The sequence below is a fragment of the Acipenser ruthenus genome, chromosome 15 (genome assembly GCF_902713425.1).
Source record: "Acipenser ruthenus chromosome 15, fAciRut3.2 maternal haplotype, whole genome shotgun sequence".
In the NCBI taxonomy this organism is placed as follows: domain Eukaryota; kingdom Metazoa; phylum Chordata; class Actinopteri; order Acipenseriformes; family Acipenseridae; genus Acipenser; species Acipenser ruthenus.
The window spans coordinates 9,636,772-9,661,218 of NC_081203.1; the positions used below are offsets into that span (position 1 = coordinate 9,636,772).

General features: G+C 41.4%; 1 protein-coding gene across 5 annotated transcripts in view; it reads left to right on the forward strand.

Annotated features, from left to right (window-relative positions):
* LOC117422123 (nuclear receptor subfamily 6 group A member 1-like) overlaps positions 1-24,447 on the forward strand; it is a 216,344-nt gene that overhangs the window by 125,773 nt on the left and 66,124 nt on the right. For 4 of the 5 annotated variants that reach the window (XM_058987152.1, XM_058987153.1, XM_058987150.1 and 1 more), the window contains exon 3: positions 3,725-3,751. The exons of the other annotated variant lie outside the window; for it this stretch is intronic. In XM_058987152.1, coding sequence (XP_058843135.1) covers positions 3,725-3,751 — 27 coding nt within the window. The remainder of the gene's footprint in view (positions 1-3,724; positions 3,752-24,447) is intronic. 5 annotated transcript variants of the gene reach the window in all.

Genomic DNA, 24,447 nt, shown 5'->3' on the forward strand with positions numbered 1-24,447 from the left:
ACCCTATCTCTTGCCCTATAGCAGCTATTTTGCAATTCCTGCAAGAACTGCTGGAAGCGGGTAAATCCCCCTCTACGCTGAAAGTGTACCTGGCAGCCAGTCAGCCCTGTTGACTCGGTGTCCCCAGGCACCCATTTCTTGGCGACCCATTTTCTGAAGAGCACTTGGTGGTTATGTCCACCTAGAAAGGACGTCCTCCCCGAGTCGAGTCTAGATATTTTACTGGAGGCTCTCACTAAGGCCCCATTTGAACCTATGCATTCCTTAGAGTTGAAATACCTCTCTATGAAGGCAGCCTTTTTGTTAGCCATCACCTCCGCTATGCGGGTTAGTGAGCTGTGCACGGTGCCTGTATGCACATCTGGAACAACGGAAACAGGGTATCGTTATGTAAGAACCCCGCATTCCTCCCTGAGGTGGTTACGGCTTTCCACTTAAATCAGTCAGTGGAGCTAGAGGCTTTCCATACCCCTGCTTTTTCTTCGGAGCAGGATCAAAGACTGAACTCCCTCTACCCGGTTCAGGCATTGAGATGTTATGTTGACAGGATGAGAGCTCTGCGTAAGTCTGACCAGCTCTTCGTCTGTCATGGTGTAAGAACCCTGGCTCAGGTCCTCTCAAAGCAGCGGCTGTCTCACTGGATTGTGGACACAGTTTCGACTGCATATACTAATGCCAGCCTAAAAGCAGTTATGATAGAAAACCCACCGTCCATCTAGACCAGTGGTTTTCAAACTGGGGTACGCAAGCTCTCGTCAGGGGGGACGCAAGCTCGCGTCGGGGGATATGAGCTCTTGTCATGGTACGTGAGAAAAATCCTGTAATGATTTTTTACCAGGTTGTAGTACTTTACAACTTAGCAATTGAATCAACAATGTTGAATCTCCTTTCAACTCTATAAACACCCAGCCATCATTTACATATTTAAATAGCAGGACTTTGGTTACTGCAGTCTGTGGGCTAAAAAAAAACAAACAAAAAAAAAACCTCAAGATTGTCATTGTACGATGTTGCATCTTTTTAGAAATGTGTAGTATTTACTAGGTAAGTTTACTTTCTGGAGTTTAAATGTTCAGTGTTAGTAGTTTAATCAGTTAAGTGTCTTTGCGGTCCTCCGATGCCGGCCTTATGGTTGTCCCCCTGACTAAACTGCATACAGTGGGTGAGGGCTTTTTCCTCCTATGCTCCTAGGCTGTGGAACACACTTCCTTCTGAGATCTGTGATTCTGATTCTCTGTCTATTTTTAAAAACCGCCTCAAAACTCATTTATTTAAATTGGCATTCTTATGACTTTTATTGTCATTGTATTTTTAATTCTAACTGTTTTTATATATTGTGTATGTTTGTTTTATTTTTTCAGTTTTTCACTTTAAGTGCTTGCGATATTTATGAAACACGCTATATAAAATAAAGATTATTATTATTATTATTATTATTATTATTATTATTATTATTATTATTATTATTATTATGATGAAGAGGTATGTGAAAAATATAGCGAACAAGGGGTGGGGCGGGGCTTGAGATGCAGTACTGAGTGTCCTGTTGATATGCAGTGCCTTTTAAACCTGTTTTACTGTGAAAAAAAATACTTTTAAACAGCGCGACTAAAATAAACTGCGCATGTGAAAATAAATTGGACCTGACAAGCCTGACACACGCTGAATAAATGGACCGCTAATTGTTAATAAAAGCAAAATCACAATATTATTATTACAAAAATGGAATCGCAGGATTAAAAAAATAAATAAAAATCAATCCCTAAATCCTGGAATTGGGGAAAAGCATCCAGGATTGTGAAAAGTGTCTGGAATTGGATTCCCTGCTCCAGACCTATTGACTGTGTTCATATCATACAGCGAGTGCCCATCAACAAGCTTTAATTTTCTTACAACTGATTAACACGAACAGACTACTGCACTAAACACTTCAACATGTAAGCATTTTGCTAAAAGTCATTTTTGACTGCCTGATATAAATATCCCCTTTCATGTGTCAACATGTTAGCTTTTGGAGATATTCACTTCAAAACAATGTGCTTATTCTGGCTGGATTCGATACCGCACAAGACACACAGCATTTTACATTGTCCCTGCGCAAGTGTTCAACGATACAATTCGAGTTCACTTAAAAAAATAAAATAAAAATATTGGAACTATATTTGTAACTTTTTAAAAAATCTGTTTTCTCTCAACACTTGTGCATTTGTTGAAGAAATGCAGTTTCTCCTACTATCAGAATTAAACAAAGTAATTTAAGTAAAATATATTTTACTATTTTTGTTTTGTCCAGTTCGGCTTGGGTTTTGGTGTCTGGACAAATTTCTGTCAGAGCTTCAGTTTCTCCGTGAAAGGCTTACCCTTTTGCTCTCTTAATGATGTTTGGCTCCACCTGTATTTGCATTATAAATATCATATGGGAGATAGTGAAATTGAAGAAGGGAACTATGAAAAAGACCTAGGAGTTTATGTTGACTCAGAAATGTCTTCATCTAGACAATGTGGGGAAGCTATAAAAAAGGCTAACAAGATGCTCGGATATATTGTGAGAAGTGTTGAATTTAAATCAAGGGAAGTAATGTTAAAACTCTACAATGCATAAGTAAGACCTCACCTAGAATATTGTGTTCAGTTCTGGTCAACTCGTTACAAAAAGGATATTGCTGCTCTAGAAAGAGTGCAAAGAAGAGCAACCAGAATTATCCCGGGTTTAAAAGGCATGTCGTATGCAGAAAGAATTGAATGAAAGAATTGAATCTATTCAGTCTTGAACAAAGAAGACTACGCGGCGATCTGATTCAAACATTCAAAATCCTAAAAGGTATAGACAATGTCGACACAGGGGACTTCTTTGACCTGAAAAAAGAAACAAGGACCAGGGGTCACAAATGGAGATTAGATAAAGGGGCATTCAGAACAGAAGATAGGAGGCACTTTTTTACACAGAGAATTGTGAGGGTCTGGAACCAACTCCCCAGTAATGTTGTTGAAGCCGACACCCTGGGATCCTTCAAGAAGCTGCTTGATGAGATTCTGGGATCAATAAGCTACTGACAACCAAACGAGCAAGATGGGCTGAATGGCCTCCTCTCATTTGTAAACTTTCTTATGTAAACAGGCATTCTCCCACTTGAGTCACATCAATTTTGTAATTCTTTTTTTATTTATTTATTTTTAACAATTATTTTGATTCATTTTCCAATTTTCTCCCAATTTTGGAATGTCCGATTATTATTCAAGCTGGCTCACCGCTGCAACCCCCGAACTGACTCAGGAGAGATGAGCACTCGCACTCGCATCCTCTGAAACAAGTGCCGTCAGCTGTCCACTTTTTTTTCACTCTGCAGGCCCGCCCTGCAGCCATAGCCACAGTTTTCCACTGTAGGCAAATTGCCCACTTGAAACATTTGCTACACCTGCCCCATACATATTCTCTATACCTCTTCAATAATATGTTTAAAGTCGCAATTCATTAAATAACCATGTGGACATTAAAACCTAGTAACAGCCTTGGCACCCATTAAAACAGCTTGCGATCTCTTTCTACTTGCGTTAACAGAACAGGCCTGTTGGAACATATAGCCATATCATTGGACTATTTCCAAATAGCTGACATATTCAGCAGGCTGCTGGCTCAGTTAATTCCCCAGTTACAGGTGCTTTTTTCACTTAAGAATGTTAAATACTGTTTAATAATTACATTGTTTTTCTTTCCTTTTTGCAGATGGAATGATGAAGGAAAACCATGTGGGTATGTCTGTTCTAAATGAAATATTCAGTTGTTTAGGTTTTATTTATAGAAAGGAGCCTTGTTTTACTGTTCAGTATAATAACAATAATAATAATTAATATTGGTGTTGCTACCAGTAAATTAACCACATATCTAATGAGGATACGCCATGAACGTTCATAGAGTACTGTGCGCTACTTCACTAATGAGGGTAGCTGTGTACTGGAGAGGGATATATAGAGGGTACAGCATGAACGTTCATAGAGTACTGTGCGCTACTTCACTAATGAGGTTAGCTGTGTACTGGAGAGGGATATATAGAGGGTACAGCATGAACGTTCATAGAGTACTGTGCGCTACTTCACTAATGAGGTTAGCTGTGTACTGGAGAGGGATATATAGAGGGTACAGCATGAACGTTCATAGAGTACTGTGCACTACTTCACTAATGAGGTTAGCTGTGTACTGGAGAGGGATATATAGAGGGTACAGCATGAACGTTCATAGAGTACTGTGCGCTACTTCACTAATGAGGTTAGCTGTGTACTGGAGAGGGATATATAGAGGGTACAGCATGAACGTTCATAGAGTACTGTGCGCTACTTCACTAATGAGGTTAGCTGTGTACTGGAGAGGGATATATAGAGGGTACAGCATGAACGTTCATAGAGTACTGTGCGCTACTTCACTAATGAGGTTAGCTGTGTACTGGAGAGGGATATATAGAGGGTACAGCATGAACGTTCATAGAGTACTGTGCACTACTTCACTAATGAGGTTAGCTGTGTACTGGAGAGGGATATATAGAGGGTACAGCATGAACGTTCATAGAGTACTGTGCGCTACTTCACTAATGAGGTTAGCTGTGTACTGGAGAGGGATATATAGAGGGTACAGCATGAACGTTCATAGAGTACTGTGCGCTACTTCACTAATGAGGTTAGCTGTGTACTGGAGAGGGATATATAGAGGGTACAGCATGAACGTTCATAGAGTACTGTGCGCTACTTCACTAATGAGGTTAGCTGTGTACTGGAGAGGGATATATAGAGGGTACAGCATGAACGTTCATAGAGTACTGTGCGCTACTTCACTAATGAGGTTAGCTGTGTACTGGAGAGGGATATATAGAGGGTACAGCATGAACGTTCATAGAGTACTGTGCGCTACTTCACTAATGAGGGTAGCTGTGTACTGGAGAGGGATATATAGAGGGTACAGCATGAACATTCATAGAGTACTGTGTGCTACTTCACTAATGAGGGTAGCTGAATTACCCATGAGCTCCCGGGGGAGTGGCTTGTTTACTGCTCCTCATGACTGAAATCCATGGAAGTCCATAGAGTATTTTGTTTATATAAAAAGTATAAAACAGTTCAACTGACTAACAGGAGCTCCCGCAATGTTCTGTGGGGACCAATGCAACCCCTGGAAATGAGAATTATAATTTGAATGTTAAACTGGGGAGATGCAGTTCAGGGAGGTGAAGAGGAGACCTGCATTTATTTAGATGGGTCTAGAATGAATTACATTGTAATAGTATTAACAACAGAGCTGTCAGGCTCCTAAATACTCAGATACATCTTTGTTTACTTTTTTAATTAAAGTGGATTTATATTGCTTGTTTAAAACACAGAACTGAGGCCTTTTGTTTACACTAGCAGGCCCTGAAATGCTGTATTTTGATAGGCTGAGACAGTCCAACATTTTATTTGGTTTATAATATATTTTGTTTACCAGGCAGATCTGATTTCATCCATTTAAATAATGAAACTGATTGAAGCTAACTTACATGTAATATTTTACTTGATTAGCCTCCCTAATTTATAAACGATATACAGCAATATAAGACATCCATAAAAGCGAAATTTAGAAAACCTAAAAGAAACTTAAATTAAATGACAAACTGGTCTTTGTCTTTGAATTGAAGTTTAGTTTAGTATTTCTAAAAGTACTGCAAGACAACCATCCCTTATAAAAGTGTACCATAGTACATTTCAACATTGGCAGTTTTCCCATGGTTATAGAATACATTTACTATAGTTACCATGGTTATATAATGCATTTACTATAGTTACCATGGTTATATAATGCATTTACCATAGTTACCATGGTTATATAATACATTTACCATAGTTACCATGGTTTGCCATGTTTTTTTTAATATGCTTTACCATACCTCTGGGACGACTGGAGAAGTGAAAATGACTCTGAAGCTATTAAATGGTACGAATGTTTGAAAACCATAACTAGTACACCTTTAAAAAATGTACACTCTTCAATTCCCCTCAGTTCAACTAGCTACTGTATAACTATCTTTGAAAAGTAAGTTTAAAAATAATTTGATCCCGGTTTTGACAATTTTATTAAGTAGAGACGTGACTGAGGTAAGAATTCTCATAATAACTCGCACTTGTAGAGAATCGAAACCTGTTGGAATTAGTCATCCTGTATAGGCTGTTGTGCATGAAGTTAACATCCTTGTAACACAGACAGGGAGGCATTCTATGTGAAGACAATGGGGGGCTTCACTGTTTATCAGACTGATACGCTACCTAAGGAACATGCTGCAGCTTTTCAATCTCAGGATGTAATGAGTGCTCTCCGGGTGGTTTAGTTACCTATCAGGTTTTCAAATATAATCAGATGGCGGTCACACACCTTCATTCCTCATGTTAAAAACACAAAGACATGATTCCTACACAGCACATCATAACCATGTTCATGTAATGGGGAGTGTGATCTGTTTATAAGATTATAATGCTTACTGGTTTAATGACAGGGTTTTGTGCTCCAGTTTCCTGTCAAGAGGTTGTCTAATAGGTATATTGCACAAGGTAGTAATACCACTCCACCCAGAGCTGTGTATAATTTAGCTGAAATTGCAGTTCACGTTGGTGCTAGCATCAAGTGCTCTCCTCATTGTAGCAAGTTGTTCTCATTGTCTGGGTTGTATACACATGTTAATAGAGAATGTGAATATGTTTTATTGAAAAACACATACACACATAACACATAGCTAGTACAGTAAAGGAGGGGAGTTGGTTGTGCATGGGTCACTCAGTTTAGCCCATTGCCCAGATTCACGCCCTCCAGAGGTGAGACCAGAGCATTGATGGACATGGAAGGCGGGGTGGCTGCACTGACACTGACTCCCGGAAGGAACCATTGCAAAGTCCGAGAGGGGGATTGGAAATGCAGTGAAGGCGTGATATTTAAGTATATTGGTTTATTGATTGATTGATTTACGACAGACTGGCCAGACAATAGAATCACACATTGCTTAAATATAAATAGATAAAGACAGCCTGGAAGATCTACACTGGGCAGTCCCCAAAGCAGGAAGCAGGTTCAACATTTGTCTGCCTCTTTCTACAGAGCAGTACCATAGAAACATCCATCAAGCACGATTTTATTTGAAATCAAAAACTTAGACTGCACAAGGAAGTAGTTTGACTCTGCCAGGAAGAGACATCACTGTTCCTAAGACACTGAGGGGTAAATGTACTAAGATGGGCCAGTCGCAGCGCAAACATACCACAGTTTGCATTGTCATTGCAACAGTTCTCAAAGTATACATTTTGTCGTATGTACTAAGAGAAAATATGGTTAATGAAGAGAGCCGCAATACATCAATTTAAATATGTGTTGTGTCCTCTTAGGCAGAGATCTCTAGCATTGCAAATCGACTGAATAGTGAAAGGCAGTTTAATCCCATCAGATTCTATAGTAGGGCCCCCACCTTCACCCCAAATAAAAAAAAAAAAATGCAAAAAGCTTTTCAGAATCATACAGTAGCCCCTCGCTAAACCGACATGTTTGTATGACATAAGGATGTGTCGGGTTTAAAAAAGTTACAATAAAATCGCACACACATACATGTATAGTGCTCAATGTATTTTAAATATATAAATCATTGCGCTGAAATAGCACTAATGGGTTTTGGGTAGGCTACATATTACGTTATGTAAAAATATAAATATCAAGGGACCAGGAACTAATTTTGCATTATACCACTAATTTGTATTATCACTAGTAACCTATAAGCCAAATGTGTACTGTCTGTTTTTATTTAAGTTAGTCAGTGGTGCAGTGCTAAATTGTGCACAATTACAAACCACCTGCACATTAATAAAATAGGTGTGTTTCCTATTCCTATACAGATGCTCAGAAATGAGCTGGAGGGGTTAGCAGCACATGTGTGCAGTCTATTGCTCCCAGCATGTTGGAGAAACCAGAAATGTCATAGAAATGTGTTTTCAAGGCTTGTAAATACACCCTGCTTTTAGGGAAAAATTGGTATTTGGGTGTTCACCTCAAAAATGCATTGAGCACAACTGGCAACACACTATATAAGCACACTAGGAAATGCCAGCAACAGCTGCCTCAGTCCCCTGAAAGGACCCAAAGGCAATGTCTATCTATATCTGAGCTTTTGTGTGTATGTCTTGACTCTGCTGCTGTCTGCAACACCAGGAATGACTGGAAAAAAAGGAAACAAACAGAGAAGCTGATCTAACTGTGTGCTGTTACATGAGGATTAGGCTTCCATTGTAACTGTGTGCTGTTACATGAGGAATAGGCTTCCAGTGTAACTGTGCTGTTACATGAGGAATAGGCTTCCATTGTAACTGTGTGCTGTTACATGAGGAATAGGCTTCCATTGTAACTGTGTGCTGTTACATGAGGAATAGGCTTCCATTGTAACTGTGGGCTGTTACATGAGGAATAGGCTTCCATTGTAACTGTGTGCTGTTACATGAACAGGCTTCCAATGACTTGATTGGCAACAAACTTGTTTTACTTTGCAAATAAGGACTGAAATGCAATATATTTTAAATTGCACTCTAAACTGAGAAACCAAAATAACTGTGCTAAAGATTATTTTATTCACTTAATTTATTTTCTTCTCAGTGTTTAAGAGACGATGCGATAGCCTAGAAACTAAACGTTACAAGCAATCCAGTTGTAATGTTTTGTCTGGTTTATAAAGCAGGACTCAGGGAGACTTTTTAAGGTTTCTTGATAATAAACAGAGAATTCCTGTTAGGGGCCAGAACTCACGCCACCAGAATAATAAACCCTTTTATTAATATGTTTCTCGCTTTCACTGCAGTCTCTCCTCGCTGTCACTCTCACTGTTCTCTCGCTATCTTTCTGTCTTCCCCTTTGTCACTCATGCACCCCCTTATATATCCTCTCATCATTTCCTGCCACTGTCCGGCTCAACCAATCAAACAATGTTCTATATAACGTGTTTTTAAACTACATGTGAATGTTTTATTCCATTTATGTGGATTGCCTGTAAAATAATAGGATTTTCAATAAAATATAAACAAGTCACTATAACGCCATCACCAGTAAATTATGCAAATTAGTACCGTTGAAGGCTCGAACCTTCCTTTGGTAATGTGTTCCGAACCATCGAAGGTCTAAATGTACCCTTCATTGCAACCCTAGCTTCTTGCTACAAATACAGAGGCCATGGTTAGGGGATAGTGCTTTTCATACTGTCTTTTAAGGGTTTGCTAATTAAAACATGCTTTCAAAAGTTCTTAACAAAGTGATGCAATTGTAAGTGTCGTACTTGCCGACAGCTTTAGTACATCTCATTATAATATTTGAGAACCCTCACTTGCACTATCTCCACCCCACTTCTGCAAATTTCTGCAGGAACGCCCATAATTACATATTCATCTGTGGCTGAACCGCAAAGAAAAACTGCTGCCTCAAATCATTCCTTAAAGTCGCTAACAGCACTGCGCTTGTTTAGTACATTTCACCCTAGACTTCCGACTCGTTTGCGACTATTGAGACAGACGCAACACTTAAGTACATCTACCCCTCAGTGCATTTCTGTCTGTACAAAATGTAAACCTCAGGGAGGGTGCTGCTTAGTTTTTAAAGACACCTTTTAGAGGCCCCATAGAGGTAGCGACTAACCCTTGTAAAAGTTTACCATAGTAAAAGCATAGCAAAGTGTAATAAGGGTGGTGAAGCATACGTAAGCATTGTCAGGAATAGTGAGGCATTGTAAAGCCTATTAATAAACATGGCAAACCAGGATAAACTATAGATACTTTTCTAGGGAACACCCTGGTTTCCAGGATCACAGACTATGGCGAATCTATCTGGTTTTCTCACTCACTTCTGCTAAATAATGTCACTAGCAAGTTTCATGACAACTGGAAAAGCGGTTCTTCAGATATATGGAGCAGTCTGGGCGTGATGATAATTGAATTATATGATAAGCCTTCTTCAGCGCTATAGCCACTCAATACTGCAGCCACACCTAACATGTATCTGTTGATCTCTGTTCCAAGGACACATTTATGATGCTGTGGTTAAGTTTCCTTTTTTAAATTTGGATCTGTCTGCACTGCAGGTAGAATTAGCAGTCTGGTTAGTAATAAGCAGGTTCTCAAATCATATATTTGTGCTGCTGGCATCATGACACTTTTGGTCATCACATGCAAGCTACTTTCTTCAAGATAGCTGGCAGGCGGCTGTAATCAAATAATGTTGTTATTGATATTATTTGCATTAATAAATAATCCCTCTCCCCAATAAGTTGTTTAATTTAGTATGGTGTATTGCAAATTTGTGGACCACAGCAGGAATAAAATAATGTCAGCATCTTTCCAACAAAATCTGTTTTGTCAGAAGATAACTGGAGCAAGAGAATTGGGTTGTACAGCAATGTTTGTGGCTGTTATTTCTGCATGCGGTGAATATGAAGGGTGTTAATGAAATCTGACAGATCTGGAGCAAAAAGAGAGGCTGGATGGATAAAAGCCTGACAAGTTATGACATCAATAATGCAGTCTGAAAGAATAAAACATAGTTATATAAACCAAAAATGTTAAATAGATAATAAAGGTTTTGAGTACCTGGGGCTATATTTATCAATCATGCATATGCACAAATTTCATTCTAAACTGTGAGTACGCACAGTCTAACAGAAAGTATGAGATTTATCAACATACAACTTTACGTGGAAATGTTCGTAGACTCACGCACACTCTGGACCATGCGTACGATTGTTTCCGTGTGTTAGAATGATGGTACTGCAAGAAAAAAAATAGAACCCCTTGTGACAGGGTGGACGAGTTGTGACGTCAGGCCAGAAGTAGGAACCAAAAACACTGACACCAGTGCTGCAGATTCAAAAAGACACTGCGCACCGTTTATTTAAATACAACAAAAATAAATAAAGTGTTTGAACAAAAAGAAAGACTTGCTCACAGAGCAAAATAAAAAGGTTTAAACAAAACAAAATCTTGAACACAAAATACAAAACTGAATAGGTCAGGCTGGGCTATCGCCTTCACTGTTTCTATATAGTTTTCATTTTAGTTTTGTTTCTCTCTCGCTCCTCTCGCTCTCTCCGCTCTCGCTCCTAACACCCACCCTGACTGCAGAGAGCTGCAGGCTTTTTATACTGTGGCCGAGGGGTTTAACTAGCTGGCAATTATTCTATTACCCCTCGGCCACAATCTGCACAAGTTTAAATTACTGTGGATGGGGCTACCCATCCACGCTACTAAACAATACAAAACCAGCTGCGCTTCGCCGTCAATACATTTTTAAATAAATACAAATAAACAATAATAAAACCTGCGGCGCTTCGCCGTCATATAAATAAATCCTAACAATATTATTATTATTATTATTATTATTATTATTATTATTATTATTATTATTAATACAAAACAAATACAAAATAACACAGGGGCGGAGGGGGAAACCCCGTTCTAAAAATAAATAAACAAAACACTGTACAGGGCTCCTCGCCCTGTTACACCCCTATTATTCACGATAAAGATACACCATCACTGCATAATGAAAAACAGTTTATAACTGAAATTTGTATAACTGAAATTTGACGTGCCTATGTAATCAGCTTAATATTCTAATTATTATCCACCCAGTGGTATCAGTATTGATTATCACCACCACGAGTATTATAAACTAAATAGAAAACGTTGCTGTTGTTGTTAGTCCTTTCTGTCGTGCATTGTGAATTGCAATATAATATCATAAGTAGAAACAGACGCGCAGCCTGTTAACACATAACATTTTCCCTATAAATTCTCAGAATAATTGTAAACCACTTGAAAATGGCTGATCTCGTCCTTTTGGAAGACCTTGCCACTTTTCGTCGAGAGAGAGAGTGTTGCACAAAGCACAGAAACACCTTTTGCAAGATACAGCTTTCCCAAGGAAGTCCTATTGGAATTGTGCAATATATTGGGACCTAGGCTACACAGACCAACCAAGCGCACTCATCCCATTCCTGCACATATACAAGTCCTGCAGTTGACAGCAACTCTTGGCTTTTTGGCCACTAGTGCCTTTCAAAGACAGATTGGAGTGGCATTTCACAAGCCTCTGTAGTGGTTTTGGACTCCATCATTGTCCTTTGTCCTTAGTACATTCAGTTTCCTTATAGTGACGGACAGCAGATTAAAGCACAGACATTGAATGAATTGCATTTCGTGAACAGGGGAGAGTGCCACTCAATTAATGTGCAGGTTACATGTGACGCTGAACTCCTTCTACTTAAATGCTGTGGCTAAATGACCAGGCGGAACCCACGATTCATTTATTCTTCAAAACAGCAGTGTGGGCATTTGCAGAGAAAACAGAGCCATGACAGACAGTACATTTACCATATAAGGCTATACTGGGGCATATCAAATGCAAATTCTAGTGACATTGAGATTTACTAACACATATTACTAAGAAACGTGCGTACGAGTGCCTTACACAAGATTGATAATTCAGAATTGAATTGTGTGTGTGCACATTCTAAACTCTGTGCGTACGATACATTTAAAGAATGTTTTTACACATGATTGATAAATCAGAATTGAATTGTGTGTGTGCACATTCTAAACTCTGTGCGTACGATACATTTAAGGAATGTTTTTATACACGATTGATAAATATAGCCCCAGGTTCCTGCTAATTTAAAAACTGCAGTATTCTTTGTTGTTGTTGTTGTGGAATTGTAGGCATTTACTCATGTAGAAAAAAGCTGTTAATTTATTTCCTATAATAAAGCATTCTGTGGAACAAAATTATAAGTCATGTCATAATACACTTGAACTGCAATGTTGTTCAGCAAATGACAACACTTTCCACAGCTTGTGTACGCTAGCTATTGAGAGCACAAAGAGGAAAGCTTTCATTAATTATTTGCAATAAAGCAGCCCTTTTGACCGAAAAATGCCAGTACTTGCCTGCAGTTCTAGCACCTTGGAGTCTGGCCCTCAACTTTCAGAAGCTCAGCAAGCCCTTGGTGACCTTCAGGGGAGAACTAGGTGCAGGAGGGGGTGCTGGCAGACCAAACTGTTAAGCAGAATGGTCATGCCCCAGGATACCCAAATTATATGAGAACTGTTTCAGTGATGATGCCCATGGAAAACATGATTTGCCTTTTTTTTTTTTTTTTTTTTTTTTTACATTCAATGCACCCTATAGCAAACACAAAGTAACGTATTAAAATATGTTAAACAATATATCATAGAAAACAATAACAGCTCAGCCACACTGTGAAGTTAAAACTTTTTAAGAAAGCCTGGAACATGTAAAGTGATGCAATAAACATGGCCAGCACTGCAACTAACTGAGCTACTTAAACCTTTTACAGCCACATACCAAAAACACATACCATACATAACAAGAGTGTGCCGGATCATATGGCATCTGAAATCCATCTTCTAACCCATGTGCCACGTCATTTGCAGATTAGTTTCAGTTATACGGTACAGGTTCAGGTTCATGTTTTAAAGATACACAGAAACACATTTCTCTTTTCAACATCCGCACTTTACTGCAAGTTTCCACTTGTTTGGAAACCTGACTTTGAAGATTCCTGTGGCCCCTCAACTGCTGGCTTCACTGAAATGCATTTACCTTCAGGATCACTGGATTAAATGAGAGGCAGAGAGTTTGCAAAGAGGCAACAGCCGATTGGTAATTGCCCAGATTTCTCTAAAGACGCCATAACACAACAGGCACACTGTAATTTGCATGGCTCCATTCTTCTGTTATTATAATAGATATTATCTTTTGAAGAACAGACCAATGCTGCTGCACAAGCTGTCATTATATGTTGCCAGTATAGACTTGCTGGAGTCTTGTCCTAAAAAGTCAGCCACCGGAACAAACATGAGTTATTTTTAGCGGGTTCCTCTCTGCAGAGGTATTTTAGGTGTTGTAGCCCAGGCTACTGCAGCAATCCTCACTGCTCAACCCAATTACTAGGAAACTCTCACAGCCAAACATGACAATGCTGTTGCAAACTTCAGACATTACCGTACCACAGGAGTTAGTTGGAAATGATGTAATACTACTTTTTAGACCCAGAATGCTAAAGGGGCTGAATTCCTGTGAGAATATGAGTCAGTCTGTTTTTGTGCGTGTTAGTCAAGTAATGGGCAAGTTTGTACAGGTTTGACCATGTCTCCAGACTTCACATGATAATACTTTACATATTTGGCATTAAAACTTGGGAGTGCCTCTTGACAAGATTTTTTTTTAATCTATCATTTTCTGTCTGCGTATGTTATGATATTTTATGATGCTAAAAATACAGCTTTTCTTGTGTATTTTTTTGTGATTGTGGAAATGTAAAAAATAAAATGGGTGTGTTTGTGAACGCTGTTGTGTTTGCCAGTGAAAATGTTTGTGTTATGAGGAAGGCATGCAATGAAACATAAAAAACATTCCAGGTTTTCAGTGACAATTCTTTTTAAAATTACTACTTCTGCAAATGTAAAACAAAACATGTACAAGAATAAATGCTCAACATGCATACAGGCACTGAGAATGGCACTAAAGCTAATTTAAAGGTAAGCCTTCATTTATTACAGAATTTGCTGAACACGCTAGACAATCTTTTTTTTTTTTTTTTTTTTGCCCATAACAACATTTGTGAAAATAATGTTGATGAAAACTTCATAAAATAGCAACTTGACTACATTGAAAGTAGAAAATTCCAGCAAAAGTTAAGATAACATTTATAACTAGATGGTAACTTTACAAGTAAAGTTGTGGGGCTTGCTTTAGCTCTTTTAAAAGTATTTTTGTGGTAGTGGAAGAAGTATTTTTGTGGTAGTGGAAGTTTTACTTTTTAAAGCAAAGCAGTTACATACATTCAAAGTTAAATTTAGTAAAATAATTGGTCTGGTTACTTTGATAGACTCCTATATCAACCTTATTACTTTGGACTGTGGGGCAGTTAGATCACACATTTCATCAGACATGTACCGTTTGATTGGGAGAAGATATTTTTGAACTGATTTCAGATTTGAATAGCAGAGGAAGATTTCATACACTAACTTTTTGTCTAATTTGTTGGAAAAGTGGTCAAAGTAGCTGATTTGTGTCAAAAGTCACATTGTTTACTAATTGTCTCATGCTTAGAATGTGCTATAATTTGAAATTTCTCAAAGTTCTATGACAGTTAATTCAACAGTGGGAAGTAGCCTACTGAAAGAAGTTGATGCGGTTACTAAAACAGCTGTACCTCTTGGTTGGTTTACGCCATTCCTGTTTTGATTTCATATTTGAATAGCTGAGAAGTAGAGGAAGATTCAGACCTTTGCTCTAAGTATTTGTCTAGCTTGTTGGGAAAGTGGTCAAAATGGCAGTTATTTCTAAAAGTTAGAGAAAATTTAGTTGATGCGGTTACTAAAACAGCTGTACCTCTTGATTGGTAAAAGTTATTTCTGTTTTGATTTCAGATATTTTTTTATTTTTTTTTTATAAATTTAGTCGTTGCCAATTATTTTTTATTATTTTCTCCCAATTTGGAATGGCCAATTATTATTTTATTATGCTCAGCTCACCGCTACCACTCCTGCGCTGACTCGGGAGGGCGAAGACAAACACACGCTGTCCTCCGAAGCGTGTGCCGTCAGCCGACTGCTTTTTTTTCACACTGCGGACTCACCATGCAGCCACCCAGAGCTACAGCGTCGGAGGACAACGCAGCTCTCGGGCAGCTTACAGGCAAGCCCGCAGGCGCCCGGCCAGACTACAGGGGTCGCTGGTGCGCGGTGAGCCAAGGACACCCTGGCCGACCGAACCCTCCCTCCCCCCGGGCGGCGCTCGACCATTTGAGCTCCGCCCCCTGGGAGCTCCCGTCCACGGTCGGCTGTGGAATAGCCTGGAGTAGAACCGGCGACGTCCAGACTATAGAGCGCATCCTGCACTCCATGCGGAGTGCCTTTACCGGATGCACCACTCGGGATACCCGATTTCAGATTTGAATAGCAGAGAAGTAGAGGAAGATTCCATATGCTCTAACTTTTTGTCTTACTTGTTGGGAAAGTGGTCAAAGTAGCTGATTTGTGTCAAAAGTTACATCGTTTACAGTAAATAGAATGTTGGAAGTCTGGGAGTTTTCAAACAATGGGGAGCTTGCACAAGTAAAAACAAATGTACAAGACCCAATGTATTTCATATGATAAATAGTTGCATACTATTTTCATGATAATGATAAATTACATTAAAAATGACATAAAAGACTGGAAAATATGATAAATTCAATAGAAAATATGTAAAAGACCGAAAACAGCATAACATACCAGATTTGAACAGGCGCTTCCCTGCTTTCTTAGCAGTATTTGTTCAGGCATGTGCAAGCAAGCGCAGTGCGCTGCGTACCACTTTTTAACGCATACCTGAAAATAACACTACACCTGTAAGAAATTAAAGTTACTTTCACTTCTGACTATAGCATCTACTTTGACTTCATTTCGGGTAAAATCTGCCAATCTGATTTACACATTGCCGAAACGTCAGTATACGGATGTAACCCTGGTTCCCTGAAAAAGAAGACAACCACCAACAATACTTTTGGGCTATGCCTGTCACAGGTCAACTGTTCACTGAGTATTTTATATTAGAGCTGCCGATAGATCCCTCCGGGGAGTGACGTCCTCGGTCCTGCCTTCCGAGGGAACAAATAGTCACTCTACGGAGCTCACTTCCTCTTTTGCATCGAACCCGCGAAGGCGAGTGATACGACCTCGCAGGTTGGTGGTCGTCTTCTCTTTCAGGGAACCAGGGTTAACAACAATACTTTTGGGAAAGTATGCCAAAGCTGTCGCGAGGGAGCGTGAGTGGAAACAGCAGACGAGGGTCGTCTCGAGACCACAAAACCAAGGTAAGCGGTGCGAGTGTGCAACCTCAAGGACCCTTGTGTCTAATGAAGGCATAGAGGGATTGTGGCAAAGTGGTTTGTAGTGTGCAGGTGTAGAGGTGATGCAGTGCTCAAACAATAACACACAGACAGAGTTCACGGTACAAACAGTTCTTTTAGTTTTATTTGTCACAGTTTTGCACCATTCAATAATAGTGCTGGCATCTACACAGCAATGTGTAGTTTGCAAAGCGAAATACTGGGTTTCAGTCCCGAAACAACAATAAACAAAGGCAATGTCCCGGCACGACTCTGCGTCCTTTCACAGTGCTCCCGTGCTGGTGGTGAATACACAGTGATTAGTGATAGTTAGCAGTAGTTGTAATCCGGATTTTAATGCTGGCTTGACAGCGACAGCTCGCAGGTGTTTAGCTGTCTAATAATTACAAATAAACAGTTATAAACACAAACAAAATACAGCACTCGCCATACTCCTTTTACAGGTCTGTCCATAACCATAACAAAGGAACAGATTGCTCAGCCTCTGAAATACCCTCAGTCATGCCCCCTTCGGTGGCGAGTCCAATCACGTATCCTCCAATCAGTGACTGACCGACTTTCAATTGACCCTGGTATGAACTGTCAAACCATCTAGTCCGGGGACTGTTCCCTTTACACAGCGCCCTCACAGGTTAATTTGCTCTGTCACAGGGATCAACCACATTAAGTCGGTAGAGCCTGGTGAAAGTATGCGGGGTAGCCCCAACTAGCCGCAGTACATATGTCGGATAGTGAAGCTCCTCTAAAGAGGGCCCACGATGTAGCCACACCTCTGGTAGAATGCGTGGCCACTCGCCCAGGTGGGGGCAGACCGGCATTAGTATATGCAGTCGAAACTGCGTCCACAATCCAGTGAGACGGCCGCTACTTTGAGAGGGCTTGACCCAGGGTCCTTGCACCATAGCAGACAAAGAGCTGGTCAAACTGACGCAGAACTCCTGTCCTGTCAACATACCATCTCAATGCCCAAACCGGGCAGAGGGAGTTTAGTCTTCGATCCTCTTCCGAAGAAAATGGAGGGGGATGGAAAGCCTCTAGCTTCACTGATTTGATTTAAGTGGAAAGCTGTAACCACCTTAGGGAGGAATGTGGGGTTCATACATAACAATACCCTGTTTCCGTCATCCCAGATGCGCATACAAGAGCTGTGCACAGACAGAGCCTGTTGCTCGCTAACCCTCTTGGCAGAGGCGATGGTTAACAGAAAGGCTGTCTTCGTAGAGAGGTATTTTAACTCTGTGAAATGTTAGGCTCAAACAGGGCCTTAGTGAGAGTCTCCAATACATGATCTAGACTCCACTCGGGGAGGACATCCCTCTTAGGTGGACGTAGCAGCCGAGCGCCCTTCAGAAAATGGGTTGCCAGGAAATGAGCACCTGGGGACACAGAGTCAACGGGGATATGGCATGCAGATATGGCTGCCAGGTACACTTTAAGCGTAGAAGGGGATTTTCCCACTTCCAGCAGTTCTTGTAGGAATTGTAGGATAATTGCTATAGGGCAAGCGATAGGGTCATGACCCTGGGTCAGACACCAGTCTTGAAAATAACTTCACTTGTAGGCGTACAGCGACCTTGTGGAGGAGGCCCTAGCATTCTGTAGTGTACTTACGACTGCGTCTGAAAGGTCTAAAGCATACAGATGGTCCCGTTCAGGGGACAGACCCATAATTGGAGTCTACCCATCAGATCTAGCAACTTCTGACACAACACCAGAGGTACTATCAATCTCTCTTGAAACAGGAATCGACAATTCTGTATGGCGGTTACTCTTCTGACAGGTAAGCTCGCATTGTAAGGGAGTCCAGCCAGAGTCCCAGGTAAATTGTACTTTGCACCGGCACTAATTGGCTCTTGGCATCGTTGAGAGTGAGACCCAGCTTTGACAGATGCTCCGTCATGATCGCCGTGTGGGCCACTGCTCCTTAGGGGGCTAAGGAGAGGCCGAATGGCAGCAGGGAAAACTCGAAGACGCTTCCCTGAAATGAAAAGTGGAGGTACTTCCTGTGGGCGGGACGAATTGGAACGTGAAAATACATGTCCTTTAAGTCCACAGTGGTAAATAATAATAATTATTATTATTTATTTCTTAGCAGACGTCCTTATCCAGGGCGACTTACAATTGATATCACATTATTTTTACATACAATTGCCCATTTATACAGTTGGGTTTTTACTGGGGCAATCTAGGTAAAGTACCTTGCTCAAGGGTACAGCAGCAGTGTACCCCACCTGGGATTGAACCCACGACCCTCCGGTCAAGAGTCCAGAGCCCTACCACTACTCCACACTGCTGACCATCTGAAACCTCCTCTCCCTGTGGAACCCGTTGAGGTGTCTCAAGTTTAGGATGGGGCGAAGGCTGCCATCCTTCTTTGACACTAGAAAATATCTCGAAAAGGGTCGCTCACGGATGCAATCGTGATCCTTCAAAAGGGAGGAGGACCCGCGCGGAACTGAAGCGTGTAACCGATGTGTACGGTGTTGACCACCCAAACGTCTGAGGTGCAGTAGCACCAATATTGCAGGTGGTGTTGCGTGAAAGGGTGGGTCTGAGACCGCAAGTCTTCAGTGGCCCAGCTTGAGCTGCTGAGGCTGTGACAAAGCCTGCTGCATGGGCTGCCTAGGGCGGCAGTGGACCTGCCTCCGGGGGCACTGTTGCGTTGGGGCCCCACGTCCAGCGCTCCCCCGCCCTTGCGGGTAGGCCCAGCTGTTTGCTGCCATGGAAGCCTGAAGGTGATGCCTCAGGTCACCCTGCGGGGCAGTGGGGATTGGGACTGTCCGAGTCACCGTGTCTCATTCCATCCCGCACTGAAGCGCGGGAAGGGAGTATCTCCTCTACCACTGGCCCAAAGATATGGCCGGGAGATATCGGCGCATCGAGCAAGGCCGATTTGTCCGCATCAGGAACCCTTGCTTGGGACAGCCAAAGCTGCCTGCAAGCTACTACAAGGCTTGCCAGGCTCCGGCCCAGAGCCTGTCCTTGGCAGCTGGAAATCTGGAGCAGGGTGCTTGAAACTATGCACAGCTCCAAAGCCACCGCTTCAGGGAGGGGCGCCGACTGTAGTATGCCATCCAAGTAAGCCATAAGGAGGCTTGTCGTGTTGGCCAGGCACATGCCTTGTGCTTCCACCGTGTAAGCCTTTTTTAAAAGGATCTCAGTTACTCTGCATTGGGCGTTAGGGCATGCAGGGTCTTTAGATAAACCCTCTACTGAAGGGACTCGCACCAGGACAGCGATGGTCGAGTCCACTGGTGGAAATTCCGCCAAGCCCAGTGCCCCCTCGCCTTCTAAGGAAGCCAACGGGGTTGCCCGCTTGACCACACTCGGTGCCGAGGCCGGGTGGTTCCAAGAGGACTGTACGTCTTTCAGGAAGTCAGGGAACACCGGGAAGGGCTGAAGACAGGGCAGTGCTGCCTGCATGCTGAAGATCGACCGCTGTCCAAGGTACTTGTAGGAACTTGGAAGCTCGCTCTATGAGTGCCAGGATCGAGCTTGGAAGAGGGGAAAGCCCAACGTCTAAGGTTGTCTCGGAGCTGGGACCCATCTCAAAGGTCAGCTCTTGGGTATCCCCTCCTTTGTCATCCTGAGGAAAGGGGCTACCATCCCAGGAGGCCGCGATTTGAGATCGCATCCTGGTCTTCTTCGGTCACAGCCAGGTCCAGTTCTGAGACATCCGGGGCGACCACCGGTAAAGACGGGGTCAGTTCCGGGGCAGGTGTTAGCAGCTGAGCCAGGACCGGAGCAGGAGGTTGGGCTCTAGGACCTGAGCCATTTGGTCCTTTAAGTGAGATTTGTTCTATGCCTGTTTCAATTGTCTCGCCCACTTAGCGGAGGAAACTTCTTGCTGCAGGATGAGCAGGCGTGGAACTTTTGTGTGTTCATAATCATGGTTGCACTATGTGCATGCAGTGTCAAAAGCGAGGCACGATAGGGTGAAAATATCAGTTGCCCAAGCACTGAGGCTTTAAGGCACCGAGGCGTTGAAGAACAGAGGGCTTCCAAAGATTGAAACACCGAGGTCACGGAGTGCAGCAAGAGGCTCTGAGGATCTGAGGTGCAAAAGCACAGAGGAGTGTCTAATAAATGGAGTATCGAAGCACTGAGGGCATCGTGTGCATCGAAGCTCTGATGCCCCGAGGGTGTTGAAGCACCGAGGGGTGACAAGCACCGAGAGTGTGACTGGCTGAGGGTGCCAAAGCACTGAAGGCACCGTGTGCGCCGATGGCGCTGTGTGCACCAAGGCTGTGAGGCGCCGAGAGTGCTGAAGCACTGAGGGGCTCCGAGCACCGAGGGCACTTAAACTTTGGAGCTCCGAGGCACTGAGGGCACTGTATGTACCTAGGTTCTGAGGCACCAAGGGTTGCTGAAGCTCGCTCGCTCTCTCTCTCTCTCTCTCTCTTTCTTTTTTTTTTTTTTTTTAAGCTGTAAGTAGCAGGTTACGGGTAGGTTAGAAAGCAGTTTGCAGCGCGAGTGATGCACACTGGGAAGAGAAAATGAAGCACTCCCGGACTTGAGTCCTACAAGTCTGATAATAATATATCATTTCTTACCCAGTCCTTTTCATGGTCTGTCTAATCTGAATATAAAGATAAACGATTGAAAGATTGCTACCTGCGAATAACCAAGATGTGCAGTAGCTGAATACAATGTCCAGAGGGGGTTCATGTAGCAAGCAGTCCTGCAGATCTACTTGTAAACCCATCAAGAGGCTGGATCTTGAATGACTTTGATCCCTCTGACACCCACCAAACAGCTTGTAGGACATGTGGTCCAATGGAAGGATTTCCGTTGCCTTTCATATTGACTGGAGAGTGAAATCAAAGGTCAGGTCAGCAATGTCACAGTGGAATTCTGCTCCTGAATATGTTAGAAACATTTCAGTGCCAGGACGTGCTTGTGTAAACACTGTTTACAGGGGAGGGCTCCTGGGATATAGCAAGAAGGTCCATATGAATGCATACATGGACTAGACTACAGAATGATACAAGCTGCATTCAAACACTTTTAAAGTCACATTAAAATAGTGCTGGACAAATATTCGAATATACAAGAAAACACTGCTTAGAATGAATTTGTTGGCAGAAATAACCATTTTTGTATTTGTTCATATTTTTAAAATGTTTGAGAAGTTTATTCTCAGTTTTCAAAACACAGTTTAACCTAACAATGTTCATAAACACTTTTGGAAAAAACTCCTTAAAACAGTGCTTATAGTATTATGAATACCCTACAAGGTATATTTAATTGGTGTAAACAGTGATGCAACAACCCTGGCATTTGATTTACTTTTAAAGACAAAAATACTCTAGAGTCTCGCACACCTGTTTGAGATATTGGTTTGGACAAAGCCCTCCTCTTTTAATGCAGATTTGTTACTCTGTGGCCCCACAACCCACTCTAAAAATGTCCTGAGCCTATAATATAATGAATTGGGGGCTGCATGTTTGTCTCGCTAGAGATCACCAATCCTAGTCATATGTCTTAAATTAATTTTGTTTGTTTTCTTCAAAACAGCAAACACTCCAAAGTAATAAAGTCAGATGCAAGAAAGGTTTATAGGCCCTGCAGTGTTAGAACAAGGACTGTGCTTGATTTGCCATGTGTGTGCTTGAATATGAATGCAAACTCGTGCACTTCACTTCTGTCCATCTACCTGGAAATTAACCTTAGTAAATCATCCTATTGTATTCTGCATTAGAAGTTACATCCCCTATTAGCAGCAACTACACTACAACTTCATTTCATCGAGAGTGTGCATCTCACACACAGAATGACAAGGACAAAACATTTGAAATGTTTAAACCCCCACAGGCTCTAAAAAACAGATTCCATGTGGAAGTATCAGCGTTTCACCTGTTTCTTTTATTTCAGTCTAATGACTTGGATGATGTATAAAAGTGCTTGATATACATCAAGACAAATATTTAAATTGGGTCCAATCTATACTAAACACTAAAGATATATAGTAATCGCATACCCCCCCCCCCCCCCCCAGACAAATTAAACTATTGGAATCATCAAGAGCTCTTTTATGTGATGGTGTTCTCCCAATGTTTTGTGCAAACTTTCAAAGCAACAGCTTTCAAGGGCACACAATCCAGAAGAAACAGCACTGCTCTTGAAACATGCATTTTAACTGGAGAAATCATGATCTGTGAACTTCAGAAAAACCTTTGGACCTTTGTTTTACATCCTATCATGGGTCCTTTCAGACTCCACCCAGTGATACTTGAATCAGCACTTAGGTTAAATTGAGACTTGGCTTTTTCTAACTCCATTCAACATGTAGTAGTCAGGTGTGCTCTGCTACTTGCCGTGGTATGTATTTCAATTGCTCTTTGTTTAATTTCTGTAAATCTAATGTAGAAATGTAGAGCAGAGGTCTGATTGTTGCTCTGTGCCCCGCTGAGATAAACCACAATTTTATATGCAAACAACTTGTGTACAAAGACATCCCAGGAGAGAGGCAGGAGCAAGTTACAGTTACTGTATATACAAGCATACAACACGCACACAGTTTCACAATCCATGTGTTATTGTATTCACTTCACATCACATACAATCACAAGGCTGATTCAAATCACCAAACAGCAATCCCATGGAAGGAGAAAGTGACACTGGATCTGAGTTCTGTGGGTAGTTCATTCCAGTCTGCGGGGGCAGCAAAAACAAGAGCCTTCCTTCCAATAGTACTTCTCACTGTTTTAGGTACTAAAAACTGTATTAAATGTTAGTTGTAGGTATTTAAAATTCTCCAAGGGTATATTATTACAATTGACAATATTAAAATGTGAACTGATATTTTGCAAATTTTTCGCACATTTAAAATCAAATCATTTTTGTCAAACCAGTCCTGAAGTTCAATAAAAACCACTCTGTAGGGTATTAAATAAATCATCAGTTCCCTTTCAATTACGAAATGTAACCATTACCGTTTGAGATATATCTCTTACAGCCCGAATTACCTGAGCACTTCTATCAAAGCTGCTCCTTGAAGAGCGTCAGATGTTGTCGCCACCCCAGGAGATAAATACGAGTGACACATAAGGCTCAGCGCCATTTTTCTTTCAGCCTGCCTGGGAAAGGATTGAAATCTGACTTTCTAATCATGACTACAGAGAAGTTGATATATTTACTTTTTGAAATAATTTTGCTTATTTTAAGAGTATAATTCTTTCTTAGCCTTAGGTTCTGGTTAAGTGCCGGCAGCTCTCCTCACCCCTTCCCAGGATTCAGTTGCTTGTTATGGCTAAGTTTCATGCTCTCCCTTGCTGCTCAGCTGTCCATGAGTTGATATAATTCTTGCTGGCGCCTTTTCATTATATATATATATTAACAGTGCATTGGTGGAGCCCCAAATCCTTAGAAGTGGTTTTGTAACTCTTTCTAAACGCATCAATAACTGTTTTTCTGAGGTCCTCAGAGATTTCTTTTGATTGTGGCATGACGTGTTTCCATACACCTGTATGGTGAAGACCAAACTCACAAAGTTTCTGAT